This window comes from Populus euphratica, unplaced genomic scaffold (genome assembly GCF_000495115.2).
Source record: "Populus euphratica unplaced genomic scaffold, PopEup_1.0 scaffold177.1, whole genome shotgun sequence".
NCBI lineage: Eukaryota > Viridiplantae > Streptophyta > Magnoliopsida > Malpighiales > Salicaceae > Populus > Populus euphratica.
This window is the reverse complement of record NW_011499972.1, coordinates 93,017-105,781: the sequence shown is the minus strand read 5'-3', so window position 1 is coordinate 105,781 and position 12,765 is coordinate 93,017. Positions and strand designations below refer to the sequence as shown.

The window sequence follows — 12,765 nt, the reverse complement described above, 5'->3', positions numbered from 1 at the left end:
TAAGCATCCTTCCGATCAAATATAACATTGGATGTATTTAATTTTTCGTTTTCAAAAGAATAATCGATTACATAATTTCACTGAGCTTCACGACTATTTGATAGCCTATTTAATTAATATAGAATTGATTACTTGTTCAACAATTCATATTTATGAATTAATTATTTGATAACCTTAACAATCAAATGGCTACAAATTTAAATACTACCATCCCTGTCTACTTAAATAAACAGAAGAATTGCAACATAAACCTATACAAGTATCAAATGTGAAAAAATTATCATTAAAAAAAAACAAAAACAAAAATAAACACCCTCGCCTGAAAGAACTTGTAAATGAGTTTTATAAAATCATTTTTACAACCTCACCCAACCACTTATACTTATCAATCTATAGTTTTTTTAGGAGTATCATGCAGTGAGATTTAAATTGCATATTGTTCTAATCATAATTTCAAAAATATTTAGTTAATCAACTTACCCCACTTTTTTAGACTAATGCAAAAACTACAGCACTACCAAACACATTAAGCTTTCAAGTTAAAATGGATATTTGACATCTAGCAAAAGTGTGAATTTGGTTGAGGCAAAAGGCAGAGATTTAAATGATCTTTGAAAAGTTCTGACTAGGTATTAAAGATAGAGAAATCCACCAGAAAATTTGAAACAGAAGCCTTTTGTCAAGAAAACAACAGAAAAATAGAAAAAGGAAAATTACACTGCACCGCCAGAAATCACGTCAAAACCAGGCACACTTTAGAATTAAATGTACGATTTTAGCAAGATAGAAAATTAAAAACCTATGATGTACATCCACTCGCAAACAGCCACAGCAGAAAACTAGAATTCAGAGCCACCACACCCTGTCCGGCTAGAGACCATGTTTCACTGCTACACCATGATCTTGAACCAAAGATATAAAAAGAAAAACCGCAGATGAAATAAGAGACCTTATGCTTCCTTTAAAGACCAATGTTCCACAATTACCTCTTCCACTCTGGTTGGGCTCCCTTAGCTGCATAACCAAAAGAAAAAAAGAGGGAGGGGGAACATCATACTTAAGATTCATATTGTACATTAAAAAAAAGAGCTATTGAGAGTTCAGAAAAAAGGGGAATAGCTCATGTCAAATAGAAAAAAGAATGTTTAACTAGCACTTCTGATAACAAATTGGACAGTTACCAAATTTAAATATATAAAAAAGCAATAATATAAGCTTTCAGGTTTAGCTGAAGTTACTCAAACCGATGTGCAATTTCACATGGCATTAGATTTTAAAGGGACTCGGAGCACCGAAACATGATATACAAGCTGATTGGTCCCAAAAAGGAACTCTAATGCTCAGAGGCCAAAACTTGCACAACAATTGCTCGAGAATTTTCACAACGAAATCAAGTGTGCATCCATGAAAAAACAAGACATGGTAATTTTAGGGGCAAGCAAAAATTTCATACCATTTCCATCTCTTGAAGACAACAAAGACTTGTCACTCTTATTCCCTCCTTTGCCACTAACATGAACTGCTCTTTGTGTCCTCGGGGACTCGGAGCTGATTTTGCTATTAGTTGAAGAGGGCAGAGAATGGCGACGGGTGATGTTATTTTTCTCAACTCGATCTTGACTAAATCTTGGGGAGCCTTGCATTCTCAGCTTTGCCTTCGCAGATTCAGTTGCTGCCATGTAGCTAGGGAGGGTGGGACTGCTCTGTAGCCCATTCTCGGCACGTTCTGGTTTCATTGTGAATGAAGGTTTCTTGGCAGTTTTGTGATTGTCATTGATTGTTGGATCATCCTGGTGTTTGGACTTCCCATTTATTTGCATATTCTCAACTATACCACCAGTATCTAGTGAAGCTTTAGATTCTACCACAGCTTGATCGTCATGTGATGATTCCAATGCATTGATCATTTCTACAGGTTCATCGGCTGTCTCTGCATCAGGCAACTTCGACATCAAGTTTGGATCATTCTTCACCACATCAGATACATTGGATGTTGTCAAGGTAGCTTCTTTCTTCATCTTCTCATCTGAATTACTTACGCTCCATCCCAAAACATTATCACCTGAAGTGCCGGATACCTTTTCTAGACCTTGCTTTGGCTTTTCAATTTCAACCTCTGAATGAGCAGAGTTTTCTATAACAGGGTTATTAACCTTTCTTAAGCTGCGCTTTACCTTTTCAAGCTCAATCTGTGAATTTTCTGCTGAATCAGCTGGATGGCTTGAAACTTTCCTCAAATTGCGCTTGGGTTTCTCAAATTCAGAGGCTGCTTGTGCTGAGGTACTGTCAACATGTGCAGCAGGGACCCTCCGAACACTGCGCTTTGGCCTACCAGTTTCAGCTTCCACTATTTGACCATTACTCTGCTTTCTCTGAGTTTTTGAGCAAGTAATTTTTTTTGGTTGGGGAACTGGTTTCCAGAAACAGGACGCTGACCAGCACTCTAACCAGTTTGCAACTGAGTTTGGTTCCATGGAATCATAGGGGAGTTGCAAAGGCATTACAGTCGGTGATGGAGCAAGAAGCTGGAAAACAGTCCCATCAGAGATCAAATGGAAAGGGTGTTATTAAAATTCATATATGTTTTCTAACTGATCACTGTTAAATATCCCTGATCCCAGTGCAAGCACCAGAAATATTCTTACTGAACCTTTCATGTTTATTTCAATTCTTTTATGACAGAAAGCGCTGCATGCAGATGAAATCAAGTTACATGGAAGATGCAACCCTTTTCCCCTTTCCATGTACAGAGGAGAGAAATGAACTGTTCCTCCAGGATCTCACAGAAAAAAAAAGGTTTGCATGATGAATTGATGATATTCATGACATTTTATATCACTAAAGATGGTGTCTGAAATTCCCAAATTTTGCAAGAAACAGCCTTGCAAACAATTGAATTTTGAGGATAGGTATCCCTTTAATCAAATATTTTCATGCCTAGAAAACAAAGCTTGACAGATATAATTACAAAAACTATGTGAATGTCAACCCTGACTGAAGAGTTACTCAGGAAAATATTGCAAACCATTTCTTACAGTTATCTTTATGAGATCACAAATAAATGAGATTCAGTGAATCATGACCTTAATGCTAGGAAAGATTGGGCCTTTTTGTTTTATTACAGAAAACGGGATTTTATACACAATGGTTTGGGTTTAGTGGAGAGCAAAAGGAAAGAGCAATTGAAGGGGAGAATAAACTCTCAACCCTCCGAGGGATTGTTGAGGTTATCACTGTATATCCAAGGCATTATAGACAGTTTTCAATACTCATGAATGCTTAAGTATTATGCATGAATTATGGTTCATCTCATGTATAGGAAATGAATTTGGAATTTTCCATTACATTTCATCACTGGCTGCTGCACCCTTGGTGCTCATGTTGCTGATTTGTGTTTCATGTATCAGAAGTAAGTGGATAGATAAAATCAAATCACAGTTCCTTCCATTAACTTATCAAGGTGGTTGTTCTTATATCTCCTAGAGAAGAGCCGGTTGTTATCAAGAAGAATAAGCACTTACAAGCCCTAACAGTATCTGGTTTAAATAAGGTTTTTGTTGATTCTATTTGTAGCCACAAGGAGCTCTTTATCACTGGAATGACAATCAAATAAATAAAATCACAAACGCATAGAATGTACATCATGGGGCTATTCTTAATTTGTCCAAGGTGAGGACCTTCTTCTGTACACAACTAAGCCACTATGCAATAATTATAATCAAATCATTGTTCTATTCATACCTTGCGAACAAAAGCATTTGATGACAGCTTGGCCATTTGCATACCAACTCTACTAGAATCTGCAAGCTTGCCCTCCTGATACATGGATGAAAGAAGAATTAATGATGAAAAGTAGAACAAGCAAAAACAGCAACAATATAATTTTAGTTACGGGATAAATAAGAAAATAAAAAGAATTGAAGCCTCAACAATTATTATTCAGAAATACAGTAAGCAAAGTGATTCAGAATGTCATTAAATGATGATATTAAACCTTGTGTAGTTTCTTCCAAACTTGTTAAGTTCACTACACTAGGAAGGACTGCAATCAAAACAAACCATACTTGTATTCATTTGTCATGTTACACAACTGTGTCGCGCATTATATATTTTCATGAAATTTCAAAAGGAATGCATGGGAACAATAGTCTAATCTAAGATTTCCACACAATATAAGTGACGAAATAGACAGAGTTGAAAACCTGAAACTTTTGTGGCCTTGAGAATGGGTGAAACCTTACAATAATAAATTGTTGTAAGTTACAGTAATTTAAAGGTCTAAATTTTTAAACAATAAGGCTGATTATTTATTATTACTACTCGTATACATTCTTTAAGAAAGAGGTTTTAACTCTGAGCTTAAGCTACAGGCACACACCATTTAGAAGCATTACAAGTCCACCCCAAATGCAAAAACAAAGAGCAAAACTAAATTCATATGCTTGATCAAATACCATATAATTCTAAAAGAGGTACTCAAATGGGTGCCTAAACCCATAATTCTAAAAACGGTACTCAAGAAGAAAGATATTTTCTCCTTTTTCTTAAAGGGAGCTCGCCTCCTTCGAACACTTGGGACTCGGAAAGGCATACCCAGGGACTCATACTCGATTAAGGACTCCCCTGTGTTGCGATTGATTCAGTCTATCAGGCAAAAAGCTTATTCAGGCCCTTCCTCCTAAATGACCGGGGTACATGCAATTGAGCTCCTTTCAAAGGCTGTTACATAAGGGACAGAAGAAGCAACAATCAATTTGGTTTTCCAAGAATTTACCGGCAGTTTTACTTGGCTGCATAGTTTATGAACCTCATAGCCAATCTCTGAATTCCTAACCATTCTTCCTCGAGCAAAAGCCTGTAATTTGACAACTCCAAGCACACAGCAGAGAGTAGCAACAGCTTGCCTTCTAACCAAGTGTCCACGGATAAGAGCCTGAAGCCTTATTATGCCCTTCAGAGCCCGAAATGCCCGGCGAGCCTTCACAAAAACAAACTTATATCAGGGACTGCATGACCTCCACACAAACATAATCACATGCATTGACTCAAGAAAAAAAAAAAGACATTGCAACAGCTACAACATGAAATGGATAGAATATCAACTGACAATCATTACATCAATTAGAGATTTAGTTAATGCCACCCTCATGCTTGCTATACAACACATTAAGGCATGAGACCATTGCATCTAGGCCCATATCGACTCCCTGAAAGCCACAATTAGCCATCAACCTCTGGGCTTGGACTAGGAAAACTGCAGGTAACTGAGCAACCATGCATACCTGGTACCAAGTCAGTCAGACCCTCAAGGTCCATGAAAACAGCCCCAGTAGTGCACCTATCTGCACACTGCAAGCTAATGCTTTACAACCCAACCAGCTTTGCAAGGTTCAATAGCCTTTTTTTCACAAAGCAAAGACCCATGTGAACAAAATGATAAGCCAAAGGAAAGGATCCGTATAAACTGTATCTAATCTCAAGGCAATTGTGCTTGTGCAGCTGGCAAAACTGCCACAGCCACTATAAGAAACAGATATGTATCCTATCCTACACAATCACTTGAAAAACAGATACCGCACAACCATTGCCAAAAGCAAGAGACGCAATTTTAACAATGTTGCAACGATCTAGATAAATATCCACGGCGATGATAATAAGATAAGAGAAAATTACCAAGTAACCCCTAAATGCGGCTTGTGCCATTGTCGCAGCTTCATCAAGCCTTATTTTGTCAGCATCAGATGGAGGAGCATCAGGAGTGTATAATTGAGAATGATTTGCATCTTGATTTCCAGTTGACAATATACCTCCATCACGCGATGATTCTGTAGTTTCCCTGTTCTCTGGCTCTAACAACCTTTCAGTGATATTAGTGGTAGTGGGGGCTGTCGGCGCGACCACCGGAGGAACTGAGGTCACATCAGCTTCCACAGCTCTGACAGCAACCAATGTCTCTTTGTCGTTCACAGTTCTCTGCTCATAACGATCAAAGTTAGAAAACAGGATTTAGTACCTATGATTTTGTTCCAACATAAAAGCTTATCACAACTTAAGCTTCTGGATTGAATGGTTTTTGAATAAGCTTAAGGTTAAGACAGCCTTTTATAGCTTAACAGACTAAGTAGAGGGGGAGAGAGAGAGAGCTAAAGCAATCCCATAGCTTGATGGATAGATTGAAAGGTTGTCAAACAGAAGGCTATTAGAAAGAAGTAAGTTGGCATTAAATTAAATTAATTACCTCACTTCCTTTGACAATAAGAGATTTGGAAGACTTCTTTCCAAACAAAACAGTCTTTATCCATTTCGCAGGTGATTTTCTCCCCATTGCTGCAAAAACAAACAGGAACAGAAACCCACCATGTCTCTTTAAGAAAATGAAATGATAGCGTGCAATTCAGAAACCCAGCACTGTTATCCATTATTACGTAACCCTACAGGTTAGAGCACGCCCGCAAAGGGAAGCAGCTCAAAGTTGTGCTCCAAGGAATAGCGAGAAAACATTAAGGATTTGAACCAGATCTGTATGTTACCTCTCAAATGTGCTTCTTCAAAACCCTAAATCTATCATTTCCTTTTTCTCCAAACATGTTCTACCATTCTCCAACATCATCAATTTCAACTTTGATTAAATTATATTAAGTAAGAAAAAAAGTGAGAGAGATTACCGCCCGTCTGTTCAGCAAGTATAGACACCGGATACAGCAACAACAGATGCGTCTGTGATCTATCTATCTATCTACGCCGGCTGTAGCTTTTTATTTTCCTTTCCTCTCTCCCTCCTCTCTCTCTCTCTCTCTCTCTCTCTACTCTTTACTCTCTCACCTGACACTCTCCAGTCTGTATGTACTCTGCGATGAACTACTGATTCAAACAAAAAAAAACATGGATAAACTTCGCTTTTTCCCTGTACTTAAGCAATATTATACATCTATCCTGATACTTACGCTTCTGGTTTCAATATTGCCCTTAACCATTACCAAGAAATTTGTATTACTTGAGGAAAAATTATAAAAACTGAAATAAATATGAATTAGAGCTTGTTTTTCATAAGTAACTTAGACCGCATTTAAAAATACGATTGAAATTTTGTTTTTTTAAAATTTATTTTTTTTGTTTAAAATTAATTAATTTATTTATATTTTTATATTATTTTGATACGTTAGTATTAAAAATATTTTTAAAAAATATTTTTTTAATATATTTTTAAACTAAAAATATTTTAAATTGTAATTCTATCACATTCTAAAATATCCTTTGTAATAAAAAGTGAAATTGAAATGCTTTTTAAATTATGATAGTAATATCGGTAAAATCTAAATTAAAAGGGTAGAAGTACAGTATCACAAATTTAGTTTACTAAAAAAAAAAGCACATCAAAAATAAAAAATAAAAAAAAAGGAATAAAATAACGGCTTCTTATCCTCTACAGTAGTGCCCACCTTAATATTCGCTATATCCTCATGACTACCAATTGAATGGGATACCTGACAGTAACAATGAGGGCTTACCGGGAGCCAGCCACTCTGGATAATTCCTTCGAAGCGATTGCATCGGGGCAGTTACTTCGGGAACATGTGTCCAGCAGGGTCACAGCTTCTTCATTTCAAAGAATTCTATGAGATTACACTTATACCCCTCCTTTATAGGATTTAAATTCACGCACCGGTCAGAAGTATGTAAAATAGGAGCCGTTAATAACTGGCGCTGGTGTTAGGTGAACGGTGATGGGTGGGTCGTGAGGAAGCAGGAACGAGTGCCACGCTGGAATTTACGGGTAACGAGGGTTGCTTTTAAAATATAATAATAAACATCAACCAACTCTACCGGCTCTCAACTGCTCTTTTACCCACAAGTGGTCCCCAATTTTTTAAATCATTATCTTCATAATTCCTATTCTTGTTTATTTTAGTTATTATAGTTTATTTTTATTTATAAATTGATATTTATTTGAAATTTGTTATCCTGGAATGTTACATTTTAGTTCTATAATAAAAATATTTTTAATAAAATCTATGTATGATTACTCTGAATCATATAATCATTGTATAGCTTTTTTTTTAATGTGAGACTAGTAATATAACAAGTCAGTGTAATCGTAATCCTTTATTGCGTTATGATTTTGATAATTACACAACTAATCATAATACACCATTATATTATATGATTTATTAAATCCAACCAGACTAACAATATGATAATTATATTTGACTAGAAATAAGAAATTCCATAAATTGTTTCATTCATTTTCATACATTTATAAAAATCTTCAACCAGTTTACTTCTTTATTAAAAAGGAAATCTATTAATATTTGACTTTTGCTTGAACATTTAAATACTTAAACATACATATTTTGAATTAGTAGATCTAACTAAAAATTAAAGAGATTTTGTAAGAAAATATTTTTTTTTTACAAAAAAAAAATATAACTTCATAAAATTTTATTAAACAAATAATATATCTACTAAAGATTCTAACCACATGGTTCTAGTATCTTTAATTGTATTATTATTACTAAAAATAAAGTTATATTAGTCTGCACTTAGGTTTTCCCTAGCAAGAGAATAGATTTATTTTCTTTTTCTATTCTCGGGTTTCATCCTTCTTATACATGCTTGTTATTTTTGTGATATTTTACTTGTTTATTAAGTTTATAGGATGTTTAATGACATTAAATATTAATCACAATGCGAGTAAGTTACCCAAACACCACAAGTTATTCAAAAATAATATTATGTTAATTTACTGTCCACTCAGTATTTATAGTAATGACATTAAAGTTTTTTTAAAAAATTATTTCAACACTCTTAAAACCTTTGATCTTATTCCTCACATTTTAGAAGAGAATCATATTTTTTTTCTTTTAAAAAGACGTAGTGTTTTAGGAAATGCTAGATTCCTAGACATTTGAGATTTCTTAGTATACAAAATACGAATAGTTTGAGGCATCTAAAAACTTTTATGTCACCATACCAAATTAATGCACCCCGTAATATATAAATAGATAAATAAATAAAAACAATATTTTACATTAACTTTTAGTTCTACCCTAAATAGTCTAATTAATCAAGTTTTACATTTATTTCTCTTCATTTTAAAAAATTCCAGTCCAAAATAAATTTGGGTATGTTTTACAATTATTGGCCATTTTAAAAAAATTACAGACAAAATAAGATTTATGTACACTTAATTTTATTTTTAATATATTTGAATTAATTTTATTTTTTAATATATTTGAATTAAATGTTTTAGAATTAGATTTCTGTAGAATTTTTAATATATTTAAATTAAATGTTTAAGAATTAAATTTTAAAAATAAATTCAATATCATAATTTTAGTTCTCCATGTAAAAATTTTGATTTTAAGAATTATATATATATAAAAAAAAAAGAGATTTTGAGGATGCTGGTTTTTTTAAGATAAACAAGAAAGTGTATTTAGGCTACTAGATTTAAAAAAAAAACTTAAATTTTTTGTATAGATAATTAAAATATTAAATGTTAAATTTATCTATTTTATTTTAAATATTTAAAAATAATTATAGTAAAGAAATAATAAATTAGGTTGAAGATTATTGATTTTAAGGATATTTAAATTATTCTATGATTTTATATGTTAAATATGGAGAGAACTAGAAAAGGACAAAAAAAAAAACTTGATTTTAAATATATCAAACCATAAGAAAGTCAAAAATAAAATTGAGAGTATTTGGATTATCCTCAAAAAAAAAATTAAGTTCATGATAGGTTTTGTAACAATTTCAATTATATAAACTCAAATTATATATAATATCTCACATCAGCAACTGAGAATTTTAAAAAAATCTTATATAAGCACTCATCTTAACTAATAAAACTTATTTTGAGGTCATGATTGTCAAAAACAAATATGTGAAGCTTATGAATCAAAATAAACAATATCATAATATCTTGTAAATAAAGTGAGATGTTACATTAGTATTAGCGTTTAGTTTACTAGTTATTTGGTGATGTCAACGAGATTGTTGGATTCCTTAAAAAAAAATAGATTATAATATCCCACATCAGCAAGTAAAAAACTTGAAAGTGAATCTTAGATAAACATGTTCATTTTAAATAGCAATATATATTTTAGAGTTATGATTATCAAGAACAACTTCATGAAACTTATAAATCAAAACAAACAATATTTTAATAATAGATGGGATGTTACAAGCTTAATCGTTTATAAGAATTTAATTTGAATGGATAGATTGTAGATCCATGATTGGTCGGGATATCTTTTACATTATGTCTTCTCTGCTAAGATTAATTTATTGATTGGATCTTTTACAGTATGTTTTTTCTGCTAAGAACAAATTGTTTAAAAAGAAAAAAGTCTCGTGATTGTGTTTTGAGTAAACTTAATGTTGGAAAGATTTTTTATATTTTAAATCACCTTTTTGTTAATTTTAAAATTGTTGCAATTTGACTGTGGAAAATACAAATAAGAGTACATAAATCTCAATCTCTCTTTGTCATGGGGCACCAGTTTTTTAGTCAAAACAAATATTATTGGTCATCATCACAACTCATATTCTACATTTAAAAATATATTGAATATTTCTTCTTTATTAATTTGATATAATATGTTAATTTAATTTTATAGAATATTAGGGTTTTGAATTAAAAATAAATAAATTAAATATAATTTGCTTTGATAATTATTTTATATTGTAAAACAATTAATGATTTGGTTGTTATTAATTGTGAATTAATAAAACTATTTTAAAAAAGTTAGTATTAATTTAGTTTAAATTATGGATTATACTGAATTATATATAAAATAATATTATTAGCTATAAAATACATGAATTTTATTGATAATTTTGATATAGTAAAGAAATTTAATAAATATAAATGTTCATTAATTAACTTAATGAATTTAGGTTATAGACAATTGTATTACCATTACATTTATACGCCTTTCATTATAGTTAGTTACTAATTATTTCATACATACTTCATCACATGTTGAATAATTATTTTGACAAAAAAATAATAAATATATAAGTTTTTCAAACGTGTTTTTTGTAAGAAATTTTAATTATAAATAAACAAAAAAGTCTATACATACATTTAATTAAATACATCGAGAACCACTCGTGTTATTAAATACAAAAACAAAATGTTAACACAATTATTCAACTTGTTTTGTTGTAGATTGAATATTTTTTTATTAAAAAAATTAATGTATAGGTACTGTTAATATGTTTTTTTGACATTGGATAAAAGTATAACTATGAATCAAAAAATTAATATTTACGTATAATAAAATATAATAAATATCATATATTTTAATAAAAATAAGTAAGATCTCATACTAATTTTTGACACAATAAAATAATAGAATAATATTGCAATTGCTATAATAAAACATCATTTTTGTAATCTTTGTATAATAATTTTAAAAAAATATAAAAAAATTATAAAATAATAAAAATAAGAACAAAAAGAATAGTGTAAATAGACCAAGTATGAAAAGACCAAGTATAAAATGATAAATATTTAAAGTGTAAAAAATAAAAAAAAATATATTTTCTTTCCAAATAAGTGTAAAGGAAAAACTAAAAAAAATATAACAAAAAAATAAAAAATTATTGATAAATAGGTTAAGTATAAAATGATAAAAATATCAACTATATTAAAAAACCTTGTTTTCTAAAGAAAACCAAAAATTACTATTTTGCTATTCTTACGGTACCACTACAGTAAAAACAAACTGACTAAATTTACAATTATACAATTTCAACATAAAAACACCATTTTTTTGGGTAGATGTATAATAATGTTCGTCGGTTCAGAGCAAATAAGTTCACAGTATATTGACATCCTGCTGTGGGGAAGTACTATGTTTAAGACAATTTTTTTTTATTAATTATTTTCAATTTTCATTATTTATATTAGTCTTCTTGAGCTTGCTCTGGCTTTTAGGCTGATATATGACTTTGTTTTACGTTAGAGGGTTTCACATTCTTTTTATTTTTGTGTTTAAAAAAAAATTAAAAAATTATTCTTTTATTATTTCAATTTTTTTTATATTTTCATATTATTTTAATATATTTATATTAAAAATTAATTTTAAAAAATAAAAAATACTTTAAAATACAATAACTATTAAAATTTGTACTTAAAACAGCGACAATGAAATTACTGTCCGAACCACAATGCTAAGGACGCTAACTATCAATCAATGTCTTAAATTGTCGGTGCCCGGATTGGCAAAGCAGGGTATGTAGGTGTGGCAAAGAAAACCGATGTGTTGTCTTTAGTTATCGGACCTGAAGGTGCTGGATACAATTTGGTTGTCTTTATTTTATATAAGGAATTTGATTTGATTGTTTGTGAAGAATTAAAAATGTGGGGGATCAAGATTGAAAGTGAAGTGAAATGACAATTTTTTACTAAAAAAACAAATTTTTTTCAGTCTGGCCATCCAATATTTTTCCCTTATATTTATTAATATTGCATTAATAAATAATTTAGCTTCATAATTTATTTTAAATTATTTTTTATTATGCTATTAAAATTTCAGAAAAATATCATGATATTGAGTTGATTTTTACTTTTTAAAATAATTTTATTGTTTGTGAAAAAAACTAGAAATTAAAAGATCAAAATTAATTAAGAGTATGTGAAATAACAATTCTTTTTTAAAAAATAAATATTAGTGTAATGCAATTTGTTCAAATTCTTTTTTTGGTCCCTTTACTTTTAAAATTATACAATTTAGTCTAGCACTTTATTTT

General features: G+C 30.7%; 1 protein-coding gene across 1 annotated transcript; it reads right to left on the bottom strand.

The window, feature by feature from the left end:
- Positions 1-605: 605 nt before the first annotated feature.
- On the bottom strand, positions 606-6,979 carry LOC105139321 (protein IQ-DOMAIN 31-like). The gene is made up of 7 exons (XM_011045720.1): positions 6,666-6,979; positions 6,239-6,327; positions 5,674-5,973; positions 4,775-4,978; positions 3,742-3,816; positions 1,454-2,525; positions 606-1,014 (listed from the first exon to the last, which is right to left on the bottom strand). Exons 2-7 carry the CDS (start codon positions 6,323-6,325, stop codon positions 983-985), a joined length of 1,770 nt encoding a protein of 589 aa, XP_011044022.1. The 5' UTR covers positions 6,326-6,327; positions 6,666-6,979; the 3' UTR covers positions 606-982.
- Between the last annotated feature and the right edge of the window lie 5,786 nt (positions 6,980-12,765).

What these genes read in the sequence shown, in the direction of transcription:
- LOC105139321 (XM_011045720.1), bottom strand. Translation starts at nt 6,325, where the DNA reads ATGGGGAGAAAATCACCTGCGAAATGGATAAAGACTGTTTTGTTTGGA. An exon ending in TTATTGTCAAAGGAAGTGAG is followed by an intron (nt 5,974 to 6,238) that starts GTAATTAATTTA and finishes CGTTATGAGCAG; the next exon opens with AGAACTGTGAACGACAAAGA. An exon ending in GCAGCCAAGTAAAACTGCCG is followed by an intron (nt 3,817 to 4,774) that starts GTAAATTCTTGG and finishes TCCATGTATCAG; the next exon opens with GAGGGCAAGCTTGCAGATTC.